We start from the raw sequence: 20,245 nt of genomic DNA on the forward strand, positions 1-20,245 counted from the left end.
ATCAGTACATGCTTCTGAACTATCTAAATATATCCTTCCTTCAACCAAATCGATTAGTATGATTACCAATCTACTAATATTTTCTGGAGAGAGTTTCGGCAACAAGTCAACAGGTAATGCCCTTGCACTTTCGAAGCTCTGTATAGTTTCGCTTCTTTCCTATGCTGCATCAATCCATCCCATTTCAGCTCCAATCCAGGCATCGTGAATCCCAATCCAAAATCCCATTCGGGCGTATTTCAGCACTGTAAACACATTTTCCCACAATGTACTACTACACCACAGTCAACACTAACCGAGCGAGTGGCTGCTCCTTCTTTCACAGCTTGCAATAGACCAAAACATTCCCCACAATCCTCCGCAACTATGCAAATAATCCTTCCACAGTTCTGTTTGCTTAGTCACCTTCCTCTGTCGCCTGTCTGCTGTGGAGCGAACCGGTGCATGTGTGGGAGTCTGTGAAAGTGTAGGTGAATGATATGAATAAAAGTTTTCCTCGCAAAGGAGAAAGCCATCGACCGGCTGCGCTTGGCACATTTTCTGGCTCACCGTGGAAACCACAACAGTCACCATTGCTCACAGTGTCCACCGCGGGCCAATTGTTCTCAAGGATGCCACTAAATGCAGAGCAAACGTTCCACGGATGAGGTTGTAGGTTGTGAACTTTACACTTCAAATTGTTTTGTTGTTTCCAGCACTAGTTAAGATTTAAGCAAACTTATCTGATTGTAAACTCCATTAGGAAAATTGCGGATTTATGTGTGATGAAATATTTGCTTTAAAGATGTCTGTTAGGGCAAATTATAAAGAGGGATTGATATGAGATTTGTTGAGTATATTTTGGACTTCTTGAACTCTTGCGTATGAAAAACTAATCGAAAAGACATACGTATAACACCAGGCCTACTTGCAGGTCCTACCAAATATCTCCTGGAAAATAAATGACAAAGTTTAATTTGACAGCAGTATTATTTCTTCGAAAGAATCAACGAATCATGCCTAACGATGAGGAGCAGGAGAAGCAATTTTGAAATGAACATTCATCAATAGGGGAACATGGGGAGATTTGTCCAAGCGCAAAATTCTATTTATAGCTATGACGTCTTCTTTTAGGTTCTGATTTTTTTCAAAAATATTTGTAATACTTGTTCCGATCCCTTAAGGAAATTTTAAAAGCTTGGGATTAAAAATCCTTCCCTATAGAAAATATTCCGTAATTAATAAATTTGCATTAAATGATGTAATTTTTTATTAAACTTTGTATGGACATATCTACCAGACTACTAATTACTATTAAAGTACACATATATCATCTTATTCCTTATGATGCAGTGAAATGATTATACATTAATCGGAACATAAGATTGCTTATTACTAAAATTTGCACGACATGTAACGCAATAACCAATGTTGGGGAGACTCGACCAAGATTTTATGGGGAGACTAGACCAAGTGGCATTAAGCTGAAGAAAGATGCAAAATAGGACATAGCAATTTTTTTTTTGATTTCTCAAAGGCCCCCCTCTCGTATTGTGAAAAATGTCCAAAGAAGCTCAGATGCCAAATTTCACATCATTTGGACAATTCTAGACTCCCACCCACTTTGCTTGAAATTTTTGATACTATGGGAAAATATGGAGGAAAAATATATTCAATACTGTAACTTTTGAAGTAGCAATTAGAAAATTACAATTTATACCTTTTTTAAAGGAAATAACCTTAGTATTTGAATGAATATATTCCTGTTTCTAAAAAAAATACAGGAAAGTGCGATACTGGGTCATTTTGGCCCAAAAAATCCCCTATTTTTAATGATTTTTCTGCTCCGTGATGCAAATCATACATATTTTGCAGTTTTTCTGATGTGAAAAAATCTCAGAAATCTAACGGAACCTTTTTGACCTTTGTCCGAATACGAGAAGTTGGGGTTATAGGGCCTTTTGTCATTCATTTTAAATTTTATCATTTTCTCGTGCATATATCTCTATCATTCTTCACTCAATTTTAATAAATTGTACCTTTTTGAACGTGGAAAATTCTTAGAAATACAACAAAATTAAATTCGTTAGCGGTAAAATTCAGATATATATTTTTTGTAATATTAACTCTACAAATCACATGTTTTTTCATTAAATGTCTTAATACCTCAACTTCGCCTATTTTTCCAGGATGGAGTCTTTTCTAATGCGATCCCCAAGCGTAATTTACACTAAAAGTAGTAAATTAAATAAGAATTTTGTTGTTAAATGGAGTTAATATGTGCGATTTTATGATAAAAATGTGAAATCGAGACTATATGTCAGATAATTTGATGTTTCTGAATTTTACCGGTAACGAATTTTTATATTGTTCCTAAGGATTTTCCACGTTCAACATGATACATTTTATTAAAATTGAGTGAAGAAAAATAGAGATATATGCACGAGAAAATGATAAAAAAATTTATGAAGAATAAAAGGCCCTATAACCCCAGATTCTCGCATTTGGACAAAGATCAAAAAGGTTCCGTTCGATTTCGAGATTTTTTCACATTAGAAAAACTGAAAAAATACGTATGATTTGCATCAGCAGAAAAATACGTATGATTTGCATGGAGCAGAAAAATTATTAAAAAGGGGATTTTGGGGCCTAAATGACCCAGTACCCCACTTTTCCGTATTTTGCTAGAAACGAAAATATTTCCATTCAAATACTAAGATTATTTCCTTTAAAAAGAGATAATAGTTGTAATTTTCTTATTGCTACTTCAGAAGTTACAGCATTGAATATATTTTTCCTCTATATTTTTCCATGGCACCAATATCAAAAATTTAAATCGAAGTGGGCGGGAGTCTAGAATTGTCCATATGATGTGAAATTTGGCATCTGAGCTGACTTTAACATTTGTCGCAATATGAGAGGGGGATGGGGGCTTCGAGAATTAAAAAAAAATTTGCGATGCCCTAATGCAAAATTTCTGATATTTACTATGCTTTGGTAGCTACTGTTAATGTTAATTACCCCACAAAAATCCCACTTCAAACATCAGTCTATATATTTTAGTGTTAGTAAACAAAGTTAGCAGTAATATTACTGATTTCGTGACGTGTGACCATGCAATGTAAGCAGTACAGTTAATCCTTAAAAAGAAATGCAGTAAAATAATCGATTTTTTTTGAAATGCAACCCTTTTATATTTTTTATTGCTACCTAAGGATCTCGACAATTTGAAAAAAAAAAAATTACAGTGTTTTTAGTGTCATTATTTTTTGTTTGGATTTTTCAAAATTCTCTTGGTCAAGTCTCCCCTGGCCTTAGACAGATCGTCCAGCAGTGGAGACACTTGACAAAAAAACTATCACAAAAAAACTTTTATAACATTTGAAAAATTAAATTAAAAATTCTGCAAAAAATCATGAACACGCACGATAACTTTTCACATTATATATCAATTTTTTATATTGTAACGACAAGTCCAAGTCCAAGTCCAAGTCCAAGTCCAAGTCCAAGTCCAAGTGCAAGTCCAAGTCCAAGTCCAAGTCCAAGTCCAAGTCCAAGTCCAAGTCCAAGTCCAAGTCCAAGTCCAAGTCCAAGTCCAAGTCCAAGTCCAAGTCCAAGTCCAAGTCCAAGTCCAAGTCCAAGTCCAAGTCCAAGTCCAAGTCCAAGTCCAAGTCCAAGTCCAAGTCCAAGTCCAAGTCCAAGTCCAAGTCCAAGTCCAAGTCCAAGTCCAAGTCCAAGTCCAAGTCCAAGTCCAAGTCCAAGTCCAAGTCCAAGTCCAAGTCCAAGTCCAAGTCCAAGTCCAAGTCCAAGTCCAAGTCCAAGTCCAAGTCCAAGTCCAAGTCCAAGTCCAAGTCCAAGTCCAAGTCCAAGTCCAAGTCCAAGTCCAAGTCCAAGTCCAAGTCCAAGTCCAAGTCCAAGTCCAAGTCCAAGTCCAAGTCCAAGTCCAAGTCCAAGTCCAAGTCCAAGTCCAAGTCCAAGTCCAAGTCCAAGTCCAAGTCCAAGTCCAAGTCCAAGTCCAAGTCCAAGTCCAAGTCCAAGTCCAAGTCCAAGTCCAAGTCCAAGTCCAAGTCCAAGTCCAAGTCCAAGTCCAAGTCCAAGTCCAAGTCCAAGTCCAAGTCCAAGTCCAAGTCCAAGTCCAAGTCCAAGTCCAAGTCCAAGTCCAAGTCCAAGTCCAAGTCCAAGTCCAAGTCCAAGTCCAAGTCCAAGTCCAAGTCCAAGTCCAAGTCCAAGTCCAAGTCCAAGTCCAAATCCAAGTCTGAGTCCAAGTCCAAGCCCAAGCCCAAGTCCAAGTCCAAGTCCAAACATAAGCCCAAGCCCAAGTCCAAGTCCAAGCCCAAGTCCAAGTCCAAGTCCAAGTCCAAGTCCAAGTCCAAGTCCAAGTCCAAGTCCAAGTCCAAGTCCAAGTCCAAGTCCAAGTCCAAGTCCAAGTCCAAGTCCAAGTCCAAGTCCAAGTCCAAGTCCAAGTCCAAGTCCAAGTCCAAGTCCAAGTCCAAGTCCAAGTCCAAGTCCAAGTCCAAGTCCAAGTCCAAGTCCAAGTCCAAGTCCAAGTCCAAGTCCAAGTCCAAGTCCAAGTCCAAGTCCAAGTCCAAGTCCAAGTCCAAGTCCAAGTCCAAGTCCAAGTCCAAGTCCAAGTCCAAGTCCAAGTCCAAGTCCAAGTCCAAGTCCAAGTCCAAGTCCAAGTCCAAGTCCAAGTCCAAGTCCAAGTCCAAGTCCAAGTCCAAGTCCAAGTCCAAGTCCAAGTCCAAGTCCAAGTCCAAGTCCAAGTCCAAGTCCAAGTCCAAGTCCAAGTCCAAGTCCAAGTCCAAGTCCAAGTCCAAGTCCAAGTCCAAGTCCAAGTCCAAGTCCAAGTCCAAGTCCAAGTCCAAGTCCAAGTCCAAGTCCAAGTCCAAGTCCAAGTCCAAGTCCAAGTCCAAGTCCAAGTCCAAGTCCAAGTCCAAGTCCAAGTCCAAGTCCAAGTCCAAGTCCAAGTCCAAGTCCAAGTCCAAGTCCAAGTCCAAGTCCAAGTCCAAGTCCAAGTCCAAGTCCAAGTCCAAGTCCAAGTCCAAGTCCAAGTCCAAGTCCAAGTCCAAGTCCAAGTCCAAGTCCAAGTCCAAGTCCAAGTCCAAGTCCAAGTCCAAGTCCAAGTCCAAGTCCAAGTCCAAGTCCAAGTCCAAGTCCAAGTCCAAGTCCAAGTCCAAGTCCAAATCCAAGTCTGAGTCCAAGTCCAAGCCCAAGTCCAAGTCCAAGTCCAAACATAAGCCCAAGCCCAAGTCCAAGTCCAAGCCCAAGTCCAAGTCCAAATCCAAGTCCAAGTCCAAGTCCAAGTCCAAGTCCAAGTCCAAGTCCAAGTCCAAGTTCAAGTTCAAGTCCAAGTCCAAGTCCAAGTCCAAGTCCAAGTCCAAGTCCAAGTCCAAGTCCAAGTCCAAGTCCAAGTCCAAGTCCAAGTCCAAGTCCAAGTCCAAGCCCAAGTCCAAGTCCAAGTCCAAGTCCAAGTCCAAGTCCAAGTCCAAGTCCAAGTCCAAGTCCAAGTCCAAGTCCAAGTCCAAGTCCAAGTCCAAGTCCAAGTCCAAGTCCAAGTCCAAGTCCAAGTCCAAGTCCAAGTCCAAGTCCAAGTCCAAGTCCAAGTCCAAGTCCAAGTCCAAGTCCAAGTCCAAGTCCAAGTCCAAGTCCAAGTCCAAGTCCAAGTCCAAGTCCAAGTCCAAGTCCAAGTCCAAGTCCAAGTCCAAGTCCAAGTCCAAGTCCAAGTCCAAGTCCAAGTCCAAGTCCAAGTCCAAGTCCAAGTCCAAGTCCAAGTCCAAGTCCAAGTCCAAGTCCAAGTCCAAGTCCAAGTCCAAGTCCAAGTCCAAGTCCAAGTCCAAGTCCAAGTCCAAGTCCAAGTCCAAGTCCAAGTCCAAGTCCAAGTCCAAGTCCAAGTCCAAGTCCAAGTCCAAGTCCAAGTCCAAGTCCAAGTCCAAGTCCAAGTCCAAGTCCAAGTCCAAGTCCAAGTCCAAGTCCAAGTCCAAGTCCAAGTCCAAGTCCAAGTCCAAGTCCAAGTCCAAGTCCAAATCCAAGTCTGAGTCCAAGTCCAAGCCCAAGCCCAAGTCCAAGTCAAAGTCCAAACATAAGCCCAAGCCCAAGTCCAAGTCCAAGCCCAAGTCCAAGTCCAAATCCAAGTCCAAGTCCAAGTCCAAGTCCAAGTCCAAGTCCAAGTCCAAGTCCAAGTCCAAGTCCAAGTCCAAGTCCAAGTCCAAGTCCAAGTCCAAGTCCAAGTCCAAGTCCAAGTCCAAGTCCAAGTCCAAGTCCAAGTCCAAGTCCAAGTCCAAGTCCAAGTCCAAGTCCAAGTCCAAGTCCAAGTCCAAGTCCAAGTCCAAGTCCAAGTCCAAGTCCAAGTCCAAGTCCAAGTCCAAGTCCAAGTCCAAGTCCAAGTCCAAGTCCAAGTCCAAGTCCAAGTCCAAGTCCAAGTCCAAGTCCAAGTCCAAGTCCAAGTCCAAGTCCAAGTCCAAGTCCAAGTCCAAGTCCAAGTCCAAGTCCAAGTCCAAGTCCAAGTCCAAGTCCAAGTCCAAGTCCAAGTCCAAGTCCAAGTCCAAGTCCAAGTCCAAGTCCAAGTCCAAGTCCAAGTCCAAGTCCAAGTCCAAGTCCAAGTCCAAGTCCAAGTCCAAGTCCAAGTCCAAGTCCAAGTCCAAGTCCAAGTCCAAGTCCAAGTCCAAGTCCAAGTCCAAGTCCAAGTCCAAGTCCAAGTCCAAGTCCAAGTCCAAGTCCAAGTCCAAGTCCAAGTCCAAGTCCAAGTCCAAGTCCAAGTCCAAGTCCAAGTCCAAGTCCAAGTCCAAGTCCAAGTCCAAGTCCAAGTCCAAGTCCAAGTCCAAGTCCAAGTCCAAGTCCAAGTCCAAGTCCAAGTCCAAGTCCAAGTCCAAGTCCAAGTCCAAGTCCAAGTCCAAGTCCAAGTCCAAGTCCAAGTCCAAGTCCAAGTCCAAGTCCAAGTCCAAGTCCAAGTCCAAGTCCAAGTCCAAGTCCAAGTCCAAGTCCAAGTCCAAGTCCAAGTCCAAGTCCAAGTCCAAGTCCAAGTCCAAGTCCAAGTCCAAGTCCAAGTCCAAGTCCAAGTCCAAGTCCAAGTCCAAGTCCAAGTCCAAGTCCAAGTCCAAGTCCAAGTCCAAGTCCAAGTCCAAGTCCAAGTCCAAGTCCAAGTCCAAGTCCAAGTCCAAGTCCAAGTCCAAGTCCAAGTCCAAGTCCAAGTCCAAGTCCAAGTCCAAGTCCAAGTCCAAGTCCAAGTCCAAGTCCAAGTCCAAGTCCAAGTCCAAGTCCAAGTCCAAGTCCAAGTCCAAGTCCAAGTCCAAGTCCAAGTCCAAGTCCAAGTCCAAGTCCAAGTCCAAGTCCAAGTCCAAGTCCAAGTCCAAGTCCAAGTCCAAGTCCAAGTCCAAGTCCAAGTCCAAGTCCAAGTCCAAGTCCAAGTCCAAGTCCAAGTCCAAGTCCAAGTCCAAGTCCAAGTCCAAGTCCAAGTCCAAGTCCAAGTCCAAGTCCAAGTCCAAGTCCAAGTCCAAGTCCAAGTCCAAGTCCAAGTCCAAGTCCAAGTCCAAGTCCAAGTCCAAGTCCAAGTCCAAGTCCAAGTCCAAGTCCAAGTCCAAGTCCAAGTCCAAGTCCAAGTCCAAGACCAGGTTCAACCCCAATTAGATTTAGGGCTTAGACGTGAAAATGGACTTACACTTGAACTCCAGAAAGTGTTGAAAATAATTTTCAGGAGTTTCCTATTATACACAAAGTTAGAGTGGGTTAAAACAATTATGGTAAAGTCAGTGTGTTAGACAGTAGATAGGGGGACCCGGGGCTATTAAGACAGACAGTAGGAGTAATTCAGACCCCCTCGATTTCTTAGAAAATCGTGATATTTTCTGACTTCACTTATTCGTGGAAGCGCCATTTTGAAACATAAATTTTGACAGATGCCCTTCTACGATTTTTTAGAATAAAGATACATTTTTTTGCTATACTGAAAACAAAAATCATCGTGATTAAGGTAACGACTCGTTTCGTTTAAAGTTGCTATCGGATTAAACCACAAAGATGCTGCGTTATCAACGGCAACCTGGCAAAAAGGAATAACGTTAAGTCCATTCGACTTTGACCGCACTGACGGGTGCACTCCGTTTCGTTTTCAACCGACCAAATCGATCATCCTTTACCGATAGAACCGATTTGCGAACAGACTCAAGTGATGTTATCCAAACCGCCAGTAAACCGTCATCCATTCCCGCCCCATACTCGCTCACGATATATTATCAGAACGTGAGAGGACTTACCATCAGAATCGTATACTACAATTGCAGACGAGACAGGCAATGGCGCCCACTAAAACACTGCTTTAGGCCAATTGCAGCGAGCCGTGATTCTGAATGTGATATTCATTGTACTGTTCAGGTATGTGCGGGCGCAGGGTCTTCACGATCGCGTGTATCATCGCGAAAAGCTCGAGCATTTGTACGTTAACGTGTTCGATTGCGTGTGTGTTTGCATGTCGCGTATGCTAACGTGTATGTAACATCACGTGTATAAATTCTATTTTATAACCGCATATTCGCGTGTGTTCTAGAATGATCGCGCGCGGACCGTGAATCTAATAATTAATTTTTCGTGTGCGGTTTCAAGATTCTAGAAGAAAGTAGGTTCTTTCATATCACTAGAGTCCCAGATTTCCGTACGTGACCGATTCATGATCGCGCGCGTTTGCGGGTTCGCGTTTGAGACCGCGTTTGCAACTTTGTAAGTACTAAAACGTTCAAATTATTTCCGGAGTGCAATAAAGCTTGTGCGTAGATGATAGCGAAGGGTTTCAGCCTTCGTATGTTGACGTGTTTGTCGCGTGTGCTCACGTGTATGTTACTTTACGTGAATAAATTCGATTTTGTATCCCTGTGGCCAATGGCCAATCACATATTCGCGCGTTCTTGAATGGCCACACGGAACTTCGTTCTAATATTTAGTCTTCGGTGTACGGATCACATTCTGACAGGTTGTGCGTTACCCCATATTACTAGAGTTCCCGGTCATGTCGCCATGGAACGTGTTGTCCAGTGGCAGTGGCGTAGCCAGAAATTTGGTTTGGAGGGGGTTTTGTTGAAAATTGTTGATTTTTCGAAAATACTTAAATTTTAAGTAAGGTTGATAAATTATTGAAAGTTCGGAAACAAAATTAGTCTAATAGATGTCTTTTATAATTTCTTTTATAATATGTCACTTAAGTAAAAGTATGATAACACAAAGTGTAGTTTTAAAAGGGAAAAAATGTTTTCTAACGATATTGACCATAATTTTCTAACAATCTTAACACATAAGTTCGAAAGCACTTTGGAGTTTTAATAAACTCGAAGAAGCTTTCCAACGTAAAATCTTCTACAAGTATCTATGAACAATTAACTCTTCAAAAATAGTAAGAGACTTGGTGTCTTCAGCAAAGTTGTTGATAATGTCATTTAAAACAACTTTGTTGAAAATATGAAAGCTATATAAATGCAGTATATCGATAAATATTGAAGAACTTTTCTTAAAACCAGTTCTTTTCAATAAATGTTTTATTGTAAGCTTCAGAGACTACTTTGAATAAAATGTGAATTATATTGTTTGAACCTTAGGGTCTTTCGGATCTAATTTTAGGTTAGAAAAATTACAAACCTGATTTACTGGGGTTGGGAATCGAACTTAAAAGAGCTGCGTACAAGGCAATCGACGGACCAACTACACTATACCCGCTTCATTCAATAAAGTTGTTTGAAATAGCATTTTTGAAAACTTTGCTGAAGACATTAAATCTCGAACTAAAAAAATAATAACCCCCAAACCTCCCGCCTCTGGCTACGCCACTGTCCAGTGAATATGAAAGCTTTTGGCACGTGTTGTCTAGTAGATCTAACTGAGTCTAACTGAGGGCATGAGGCTAGAAAGCTAAGATTAATGGCGTTAATGCTTGAGACCGCGTTTGTAAATTTACAAGTGCTAAAAAATTCACTTAATTACCGGGGTGTTTTAATTTTGGCAAGATCGCGGGCGTAAGGATGTGTAAATGATTGCAATTGCATGTCCACTTTGTAACCAGGTTTGTGTTATCACGAAGGTCACGAGCGTTTGTACGTTTGGAATGGAAGAAATTGTGAGTGTATAAGAGAGAATATGCAATTTATTGTGTTAATGAGAGGAAGAGATTCAGGGATCAAAGAACCAGCACTCGCTTGGATCTCCCACTCTTATCCACCATTCAAGAGTACGCGCCCTCATGCTCATCACCGAAGCCCAACGAAATTGAAATAATTGCGAGCTAATTTCACAAAAAAAAGGTTTTTAAGATTTGCTCTTATAAATCAATTTGGCACAACCGTCGCTACAGAAAAATTAAAAGTCACTTGGAATTTGCTAGATTTATGTGTTGTAGGGTAATGAGCCTATTTTCACCATACTAAACAAGGTGCCTCACTAATTCGGTAATTTCTTGCCTTACAATCAATGGAATGCGTAAAAATTAACATCAACCGCTTTGCTTCGTTGTTAAGAACTAATATAATAACACAAATGCGTTGAAAACAGTAAAATTCTCGTGTTTGAGCACAATGAAAACTGGAATCGAGTGCCCCTATTGTTGCGCTACTATTTAACTCAATGCGTTGAACAAAGATGGCAGACACTGCTCTAACCAACGGCTTCAAATGGGTAGGGTGATAATAGAAACATGGCGCAAATAGGCTCATCACCTTATAAAAATAGACACTTTACGAAGCTTCGTCAAAATAAGGCAAATCATTGAAACTGGCATGCGGTACCTTTATTTATAACGTACCCGTGTTTGATTGAGTACAAATGGGTGAAAAAGCCAACGTTGCCGAGAATCCATAGCAGCTACTGCTTATACACTCAGGTTTTTAGGCGGTTTTTTTTGCGCGGTTTTTCTACGAGGTTTTTTTACGCGGATTTTCCAATCAACGCGGTGTTTTTACGTGCAGTTTCCAATTAACGCGGTTTTTGCAAAAATATTTTCCTTTTCAATGCAACAGACAGACTTCCTCCTGAAAAAAAATTCTAAGTCCTTTTAAACACAAAGAACTTAGAAAAATTTTGGCAGTTTTTATTTTGCGCGGATTTCGCAATTAATACGGTTTTTGCTAAAAATATTTTAAGTCCTTTTGAATGCAAAAGACTAGATTTTCGGAAAGATGAAAGAGACGGGTCTGGAAAACTTCTTATGGCCCCAACCCCAACAATATGGATATTTTCGGAATGAACTTGAAGAGTAGGTGCCAGAAATTGATTTTTGATGCCATTTTGAAACCAAAAATGGCGACTTCCGGTTTAGCGAAATTCGCTATAACCCAACCAATATGGGTATTTTCGGAATGGTCTTGAAGAGTAGGTGCCAGAAATTGATTTTTGACGCCATTTTGAAATCCAAGATGGCGGCTTCCGGTTTAGCGAAATTCGCTATAACCCAATCTATTTGGGTATTTTCGGAATGGTCTTGAAAAATTCCATTAGTATAGTATTCCTCGTACCTCAACGATTAGTTGAATAAATAATATTTTTTTCCTGCATTTGAGAACGCTTTTAGTAAAAAATCGCTGTTTTGAGTTCTAAAAATTATATTAAAAAATTCTTATTCATGAAACAAAAAATTCATAAAAAAGGAATCATTAAAAATTCTTTACGATCAATTGAAAAAAAAGTTAAGAAAATTGATTGGGTAGTTTTTCGGCAATCGTGATCACGTAAAAACCATTTTTAGTAAAACAACATTTCGAGATAATCGAGTTTACAATTTCAAATTACCACTGCTCTTGGTAGACGAAGCGCGCTTGGAAGCGCTGTAACTTTCGATCTATTTCTCGGATCTTTATAAAAATTTGGGAAAACATTCTCGAGGAGTTGTACTTTCAGATAAAGTAATAAAAGAATTTATATTTCATGAAAAATGTAAAATTAGTTAACCACTTAATAAAAATATGCTTAGTTGCTAAATTAGACAATATCGTCTCAGAAACTGAGTTTTATTGGATTCTGAGATGATTATGACTTTCATTGGTATAGTTTTCGGTAAAAATACAGTGAAGAAAAAAATCAGTTTGGACAAGGAAAAGTTTTTTTCAAATAACTTTTTTTTTTCTTAAAAGTGCCCAACTTGAATTTGCGATGGTAGGTAGGGAACGTAAATACCTATCTTGGAACAAAATTTCATCCAGATCAAAAATGGGTTTTTTTGTAAATCGACTTTAAATTTTTAAAATCGATTTTTTTCAGTGTAGGAGTCAATGAAGAATTTTTTAATATTTTTATTCGAAAATTTGACTAATTTTGTGAAAACCACTCCTACAACAATTTTTGAAGATTTGTCAGTTTTAGACTTCGACTTTTAGAATTTGAAAAAAAATGGTAAAAAAAAGTTTGGCCCTTTTCAAAAGACAGTCTAGATCGTTTTTAGAAAAACAAAATATGCAAAGTGGCTTTTTGTGACAAAGTCTTCATGTACAGAAAGTTTTATTAGAATCTGAGAGGGTGCTGCCAACTCTGAATACGATTTGGCGCGAAATTCGTCATATATAACCTTACCCTATGTTATGAAACACTTAGGTGAGCCCATTCAGCTTGAAAAAGGCTTGTAAATTTCGCATTTTCTTCGTTGTTTTTGAAAGATTTTCTGAAAATTCGTTTTTGGTTTATTTATAGTAGTCGTAAATTTAGCGAAATCGAATACAAAACACCTCCACGTATTTCCGTTTAAATAGTACAAAAATATCGTGATTTCGGTTAGTACAACGGAAGTTATTCGCGTTTAAAAACTGGGAAAATATACCAGCAGAATTTTTTAGACGGAACACTTGATTACTCTAGGGTAATTTGGGGAAAGATGCCGCACATTTCTTAAAATCTATCCTGCATCAAAGTAAATCATTCAATAATTGATGAAATCATTTTTATCAATTGCGACAAGTTTTTAAAATACTGTGAAATGGTTTTTGTCATGAAAAAAAGTCATTAAATTTCCATGAACATTTTACAAAAAAGGTCATTGCGGGAGAGATGCCGCATGTGCGAGTGAGACGCCGCACCGGGGCCACAAACTGAAAAATGGTGAACAAAAGTATTTTTTGGTTCTCATTGATGTTTTTGTGATCCCGATCAGAAAGAAATAACAAAATTATTACAGACTGAGTTACTTTGTTATGATAACAAGTTGTGTTATAAATTTGGTCTCGTTAGTTGGTAAAATAACAGAAAACATAACAGAAATTCTTCTAGTATATATCAAAAATATGACAACCTGTGATAGGCTTCTATCAGAATTATAACAAAATTTGTTAGGTTCACCCACGGCCAATATAGCTTTTATTACCTATTGTATAGTATCAACGAATTTAGCGTGCAGGTCTAAAAATAGAATAAAATAGAAAAATATAGCATACATTAAGGTGCTTTTCGGTTGGAAGCAAAAAGCTTCATGTAGCAAAAGCTTTCTATAGTTTAGTCGAATGATTGCATACATGCTGGCTGATTGTTATTATGAATAGAATATATGACACGCTGATTGTTATTAGTGGATATAGCGATTTGAACCTGGGTATTCTGAGTTTTATGAGGATGTTTTCCTGCATGAACCAACGACGTTGCTTTCGATCGATGTTTAATGTTAGCATAATATTCTACGCATTCGTCAAGGCAAAACGATTATAGATGCAGAAGATGTTTCCAGAACGCACACATTGAACTTTGCCAAAGCCAAAGGACTGTTTGTTTTCCTTGTATAATACGCTTTGTTTTCATACAGTTTTGCTCACTACTACAGCTGCCTATATTACGATAGACTGAATAGCTTTATAATACCTTTTCAGATTAGGAAAGTGGGGCTATTTTTAGATTCTAAATAGTGCGCTTCGGTGCTTCTCTTGTACGTTAACACGATTTACACGATTTTTAGGAATAATGTCGATGCGATATGGTAACATTTAGCGGATAATTTACCTACATTATTTTACGGAGAATACGACAAATGTTACTTATTATTCCTAATAGATTCAAAGAAACAAATACCAAAGTTTTGAGGCTTGCATTTTGAGATTTCAAGTAAAGTCGCTTTTGGGGTTTTGTTATTGGCATTTTTAAAATGGGGAAGATTAAGCAAACCAGTACAATTATCTCACATCTAATAAATTCTCAGAAATACAATTTTTTATAATAGTTCAATCTATCAACTGCGAATATTATAACAGATAATCATAAAATTCGAGAAATTGTTGAGGATTCTTCGGTGTGACGAATTTTAGAATATTTCATGTTTTCTAAAATACATTTTCTTTTCTAAATTTTATTTAGTTTTAAGGAGGAAATTATTCAATATTTTTGCATTAAAGTTTTCAGCTATTTCAAGTACTATCTAAAACACATATCGAAATTGTAACAGCAAACAATAATACCAGCTTCGATGTGTATTTATTCACAGATTTCTAGGCCATTTTGAAATATTGATAGCTTTATGCAGCATACTCACAAATATTAATCTTTCAACAATTTGAACAGGTCGCATTATTCCTTTTTTAACTTTCTACAAAATGAATCAAGTATCTTGATTATTACGAAAATTTGTTAATTCGATGTTTTTTTAAGACGGACGAAGCACCATCGAATACAACAGAAACACTAGTACAAATGCGCATTCAAAGTAATTGTCAGTTCATTGTAAATGTCAAACTGTCTTAGGTGGAATGAAAAGACACAACAATCTCAAACTTAAACATTTTTATGCGGGGGTTGAAATAAAAGAAATTACAATGCTTTGGTAATTCGGAGAGCGTACAAAATCAGATACCCACAAACTGGGCAAGTTTCGGTTGTTTATGAAAAACTCGCATAAATTGGAAAAATCGGACAGAAGATCCTCGAAGATCCTCAAAATTCATAACGGTATTGTGGAAATCAGTATATATCAAACAGTTTTTTAAGTTCTGAAAATTCGTTTTCGCAATATACACAATTAATTAAAAGCAAAAATTTTATAGAATCATTTGACTAAACCATAAAAAATAGTTTAAAAATGCTTTTTTATTTGAATCCGCGTTTCTTTATTTCATCTGGAGTGCTTGATACTTCCTGCATCTTCTTTAAAATAAGTTTTATATGAAAATTATATTCTTTAGAATAGCTTGTTGATAACTTTGCGATTCCAAAACTTTTTGAATAAAGGCTTCAACATTGAAATCATAAGCCACATATTCGAAATTGCGTGTCAGACGAGTGTCTCACAAAAAGCTAATCTCTTAATCAAAATGCAACCAAGTAAGTTAACACCTTCTAGTTTTCCGTCCTCTTGCATCTAAAACTTATCTATTCTCGTGGAACTTTGAATGTCCATGTGGAAAACGCAAATATATGGAAATCAATAAAAACTTCGAAAATTTGCTTTAAAAAGTTGAATAAATACGCATACGGCTTCAGCGTATTAGCAAATAGACGATCATTGGTGAAACATAACAATCATTCACAGTTGATCGATCGATTTGTTTATTGGGGCTTTAACCGACTGGTCATTTGCCCGCTTTACAGTTTACAATTAGCGTTCAAAGATAATTGTTAAAGAATATGGAATATGTAATATATTATAACATCATTGTTATATGCGTACATTAAAATCATATTAGCAGTTCAATGATATCACTAGAAGATATAATCTTGATATAAGTTTGCTTGCCTAGCTGATAGGGATATCACAAAAATAACACAGTGAGTAATAAATATCAACATGAGATATAAATTTGATAGCTTTCTGTTATGTCGTTCTCATCGGGATGTGTCTTCAACTCAGTTTCATGAAGTTTGATTACACCTATAAATCGGCTAGCACCTTCACTTTTCTTAAGGGGGTACTACCATTTCCAGAAACATTTTTTATTTAATACTTTAAAAATATTTTTCTTTCGCAACCTTGTGTAACGGTTAAGTTGGACTAACTTAATTGAGGGCACTATTTATCTATATGTTTGTACGAGCGATATACATATCTATGTGTTGGTAGCAGTTCCTTACAAGCACTGTTTGGTTGTTTCTCCCAATGAATTTATACAACTTAGGTTTGTTCTTGAAAGATTCATTTTGAAAAAGCATCAATTCGTTCAAATTTTCACTTTTATTTCAATATTGACATTACTACAAATCAATGTGTTTACGAAAATTAGTGCCTGAAACTTTAAAGAATAAACAGAAGTTACTTTTACTTAGATACATATCGCCCGTTTAAATACATAGATAATCATTATCCTATATGTCACTGTGTTAGGTCCGTTAGTTTGTGGATATATCTTATTAAGAACATATACCTGACGCAAATGATCATTTAATGACATTCCGAGGTGAAAAAAATACATTTAAGCTATGCATCCTCTTCCATTGAGTGCGGCATCTCACCCGCAATTTTGAAGCGGCATCTCTCCCAATTGTAGGGGAGAGATGCCGCACGACGACATTTTCCTCTAAAATTATGGATTACCGTGCTCATGATCAGAATGCCTTCTAAAAGGTCCCAGATATTCAACCGATACATGATTTACCAAAAAAAAATCGAACAACTTAAAAAAATGAAATTTTAATGTGACGCTGAAAAATTATCGGCACTCCGTGATGTAACTGAACGCACAAAATCATTAATAAAATTTTCGTGAGTGATTAAAATAATCCTTTTTACATCTCTAGAGTAATAATTCTTCGAAAGACAAACTCACAATATCATATTACCGTATAAAAGTGACCCCATGTACGAGATATAGAGAGTGCGGCATCTCTCCTGACGCGGCATCTCTCACGGAATTACCCTATCTCATCTTATTTTGAAAATAATTTTATGATCATAAAAAACGATTAGGGTCACCCCAATGTCATCTTCTCCAAGATATGCTTCAATTAACACAGATTATTTAGTCCGAAGGCATAAAATGTCTAGAACCAGTAGTTTAGTCACAAATATTTTTATGACTAAACTACTGGTGCATGGTTTAAAAACTATTTTTAAATATTTTTAAACCATGTACTGATGTATGGAGAATAAGATTGGATGGTTTTACCTAAAATTGTCCGCTTACAGCTATTTTTCCAAAAATAATTTCAAGTTGAAGTCCGTTTTCGTATTCCGGGGTGACTTTGATAACCTGCATGTTCACCCAAATTAAGTTATCATTGTCAATGTTTTTCATTGAAATGCTTGTTTAAACTGATTCTGGAAATATATTCAATGTTAAATAGATGTTAATTGGTATTATACACAGTATTTCAATGTACTGTAAAATTCGAGTAACCAAAATTCCTATAATTCGTGTCCAACTAGAATAAAAGATTCTGAAAACCTTTAAAACTGCTAAAATTGTTTTATTTCAGTGCTTTATCGATATACAAAAAGTTTCATCTATTCTAACACGTTGGAATATTGAACAATAAAAGAAAATGTTGCGAATTTTAGCTTAAAATAATTTGAAATAATTGCCAACTAGTTTTACAAAAAATGTACTTAAAATAAACTTAAAATAAACAAAAACTTGCTTGTAATTTATTACTTTTGCTCAAATCTGAGATTTATTTGTTTTATAAAAAATAGACACTTTACGAAGCTTCGTAAAAATTACGTAAAGTCAAATTTCGGTTTTTTGTAGTTTTTGTACCCAAAAACCGAACAATATACTCAAAAAGTATAACAAATCAGTATTTTATAAGTTTAGAGTAAAAATCAGTTCAAATTAAAATGATTCGGTAGATTATTCTGGTTTAATAAGCGATCTAGGAAAAATGTTTCGAGTGATCAAAGTCACCCCGCTGATCAAAGTCACCCTGGTTTACGGTATACTAATAGTTTATGGTGCCCATAATAACATGAAAAATGCATAAGCATTTTTGATTACATGTACTGTGAATCACCTTTAATTTACTGTATAAAACCAAAATACACAGTATTATTATTTAGAAAATATCAGGTTGTCCCATCTATAACATTCAATGAAAAAATCGAATGATAAGCAGCGACTTACTGTATAAGACATGTATAGGCATAGTATGTATATGTATTACAAAATGAAAAATCGCATATCGATTGGATCACACATCATCGAAATCCGATGCCAGCAACGTTCCAAGCCCGAAGTGTGCCAGCTAGTATTTGTGTGTAAAAATATAAAAATTAGGTTTTGATGTTTGCCTCTTGCTATGTGTAAGCACGTTCAGGTACATACAGTTATCCTCCCTATCGGTCATAGCTGTACACGCATTCTGGTTGGCTGAAGTGGAAACTCGTATTTCTTTCAGGTTCGATGTACGGAAGCTTCCAAACGGCCGACCTAGCCAGTAGTGCAGTGACTGGTGTTGTGCCGATGGACGATGGAGTGACTCTGACAGCTGCCTGCGATGAACTGTGCCGAAACTGATGTAACATGCTCTGATAGATGCCGTGTAATTCGACGAGACCCCGAAATCGGATCTCTCCAGTGATAATGGATTCGGCAATTGATGGGTACTGAACTGATAGACAGAAGGGCGCCACCGGAGGAAGTGAAAGGATGAATACTGCTGTTGGCAAATGTTCAGCGGAAAATTGATGCGTGTGGGAGTCGTTTGATCTGTTGAAGGCAAATAAGGGATAAATTATTAGTTTCGGTAGCAGGTCATATACCGAGAACCCGATGTGAATGCCTATGAGGAAACGTTTGGCCAGATTGGATGTCAAGGATTGTTAGCCTGTACACAATAGAGTAAAGGTTTCGATAGGCGACGAAGCGAGGGTGCAAGTGTGAAATATTTCTTGTGAGTTGAAAAATATAATGCACAATTCCATGTTAAACTCTTTTCAGAGTGCAATTCCAATTATCGAGAAAAATAGGTAGCTAGAAAACGGCGATGTTTTCAACCTGAATACAAGCAACGAAAGCAACAACAGTTTACGACCATTGGGCTTTTTATAACATGCTGTATTTTTAAAAAGGCATGTAGTGAAATAACACAACTTATCAACGGTCACAATCTTGATAGCATTTTGTTATGACTTTCTGTTCGGGTTGCAGAAACCTTCGTGTAATTGGATTTAGGTTTGGGCAGCAGTTTCTTACAAGACCAATCAACTTCAAACCAAACCTTTGTGAAGAACTGTTCATTAATCTTCGATAAGTACACTGACGCCAGTCACTACATTTTAATTAAGAGCTATTTTATTCTGACAGCGAACTCGAAAAGGAAATTCTAGGCGACCCAACAATGTTATACATTTAACCCTATCGCAGCAGCCGGTATCTGCCCTCGGGGAAGAAAACTCGACATGAAATACCAGCGACAGTCGCGAAAAAGTTTTGTTACACGGCTTCGAAACTGTTTACGATATTGCTTTCTCCCTATAGACCAAAGCTAGGTGCTGCTGAATCGCGTCGGCGGGACACTTAATACAAACGGCGACTGGCGGTGGCATCGGCGGTAAGCCTCGTAAAAACAATTACATGTTGGTAATTTTACGAGCCCTTTCGTTCTCGCAATGTCTCGAAGCACTCGTGGTGGGTTGCGCACGGCCTGCAGCTGCTGGGGCGATAGCGCGCGGTGTTGTAACCCTTTTTCCCGACCGACTGCCAGACACTAGTTGAGTTGATTTTATTCCTGGTTTATGAAGGCTGGATGGGGTAGCAACGTCGTTATTCGCGTTTTGAATAAATTATAAGATAATATTTTCATTGGCGGCTACTTGTTTGGCTATTGAAGTGAATTTTCAGTGTGCTTTGTCTTAAAACTTGTGTATTGTTTTATTATAGCCTTACGGACTCCCCACGAAATAATAACCATACTCCGCATCTAGACATTTGGACTATTTGCTATTTAGGAGAATCGAAAAGGTTGATAGAGGAAATAGGTAATATTTACGTATGTTGTGCGGTATATTTGCGGCATAATGAAACATCGCAATCGAACCATACTGTGGTAGTTATGGGCCCGATGAGAGAGCCAGGAGTGCTACGATGTCCGAGTCCAATTAGGGGGGCCATATTTTTACTCGACAGTTATACTGAATGAACGGAAGATGGGTGAAAAATTTCGATATTCATAGAAAAGCAGTAATAATAGCAATTGTAATTTCTTTGTATATGATGCGGAAAAAAATTGAAGGACATGTAAAATTAATGACTTGAAAATTTGAACTCTTACTGTGGATGTGGACACCATAACTTTATTTGATATTTGATGTTTGATGAAACAAGCGTTCTTAAGGGAGTTGTTTATTTAATGTATGTATGGGAATCATAATTATGCTTGGGAGTAGCAAAACATATTTCAA

At 38.0% G+C, this 20,245-nt stretch overlaps 2 protein-coding genes across 2 annotated transcripts in view; one reads left to right on the plus strand and one right to left on the minus strand.

Annotated features, from left to right (window-relative positions):
• LOC131681816 (uncharacterized) overlaps positions 1-20,245 on the minus strand; it is a 525,351-nt gene that overhangs the window by 438,407 nt on the left and 66,699 nt on the right. The gene's annotated exons all lie outside the window — the stretch shown is intronic.
• On the plus strand, positions 59-18,359 carry LOC131679849 (uncharacterized). Its single transcript, XM_058960598.1, has 3 exons — positions 59-113; positions 5,319-6,020; positions 18,241-18,359. Exons 1-3 carry the CDS (start codon positions 59-61, stop codon positions 18,357-18,359), a joined length of 876 nt encoding a protein of 291 aa, XP_058816581.1.

The sequence above is a fragment of the Topomyia yanbarensis genome, chromosome 2 (genome assembly GCF_030247195.1).
Source record: "Topomyia yanbarensis strain Yona2022 chromosome 2, ASM3024719v1, whole genome shotgun sequence".
Classification (NCBI taxonomy): Eukaryota; Metazoa; Arthropoda; class Insecta; order Diptera; family Culicidae; genus Topomyia; species Topomyia yanbarensis.

Excerpts from the sequence above, each read along its gene's own strand:
- LOC131679849 (XM_058960598.1), top strand. The coding sequence starts at position 59 with ATGATTACCAATCTACTAATATTTTCTGGAGAGAGTTTCGGCAACAAG. Across the intron at positions 114-5,318 it reads TTTCGGCAACAAGTCAACAG|GTTCAAGTCCAAGTCCAAGT; the intron begins GTAATGCCCTTG and ends GTCCAAGTTCAA. Across the intron at positions 6,021-18,240 it reads AAATCCAAGTCTGAGTCCAA|GTTCGATGTACGGAAGCTTC; the intron begins GTCCAAGCCCAA and ends TATTTCTTTCAG.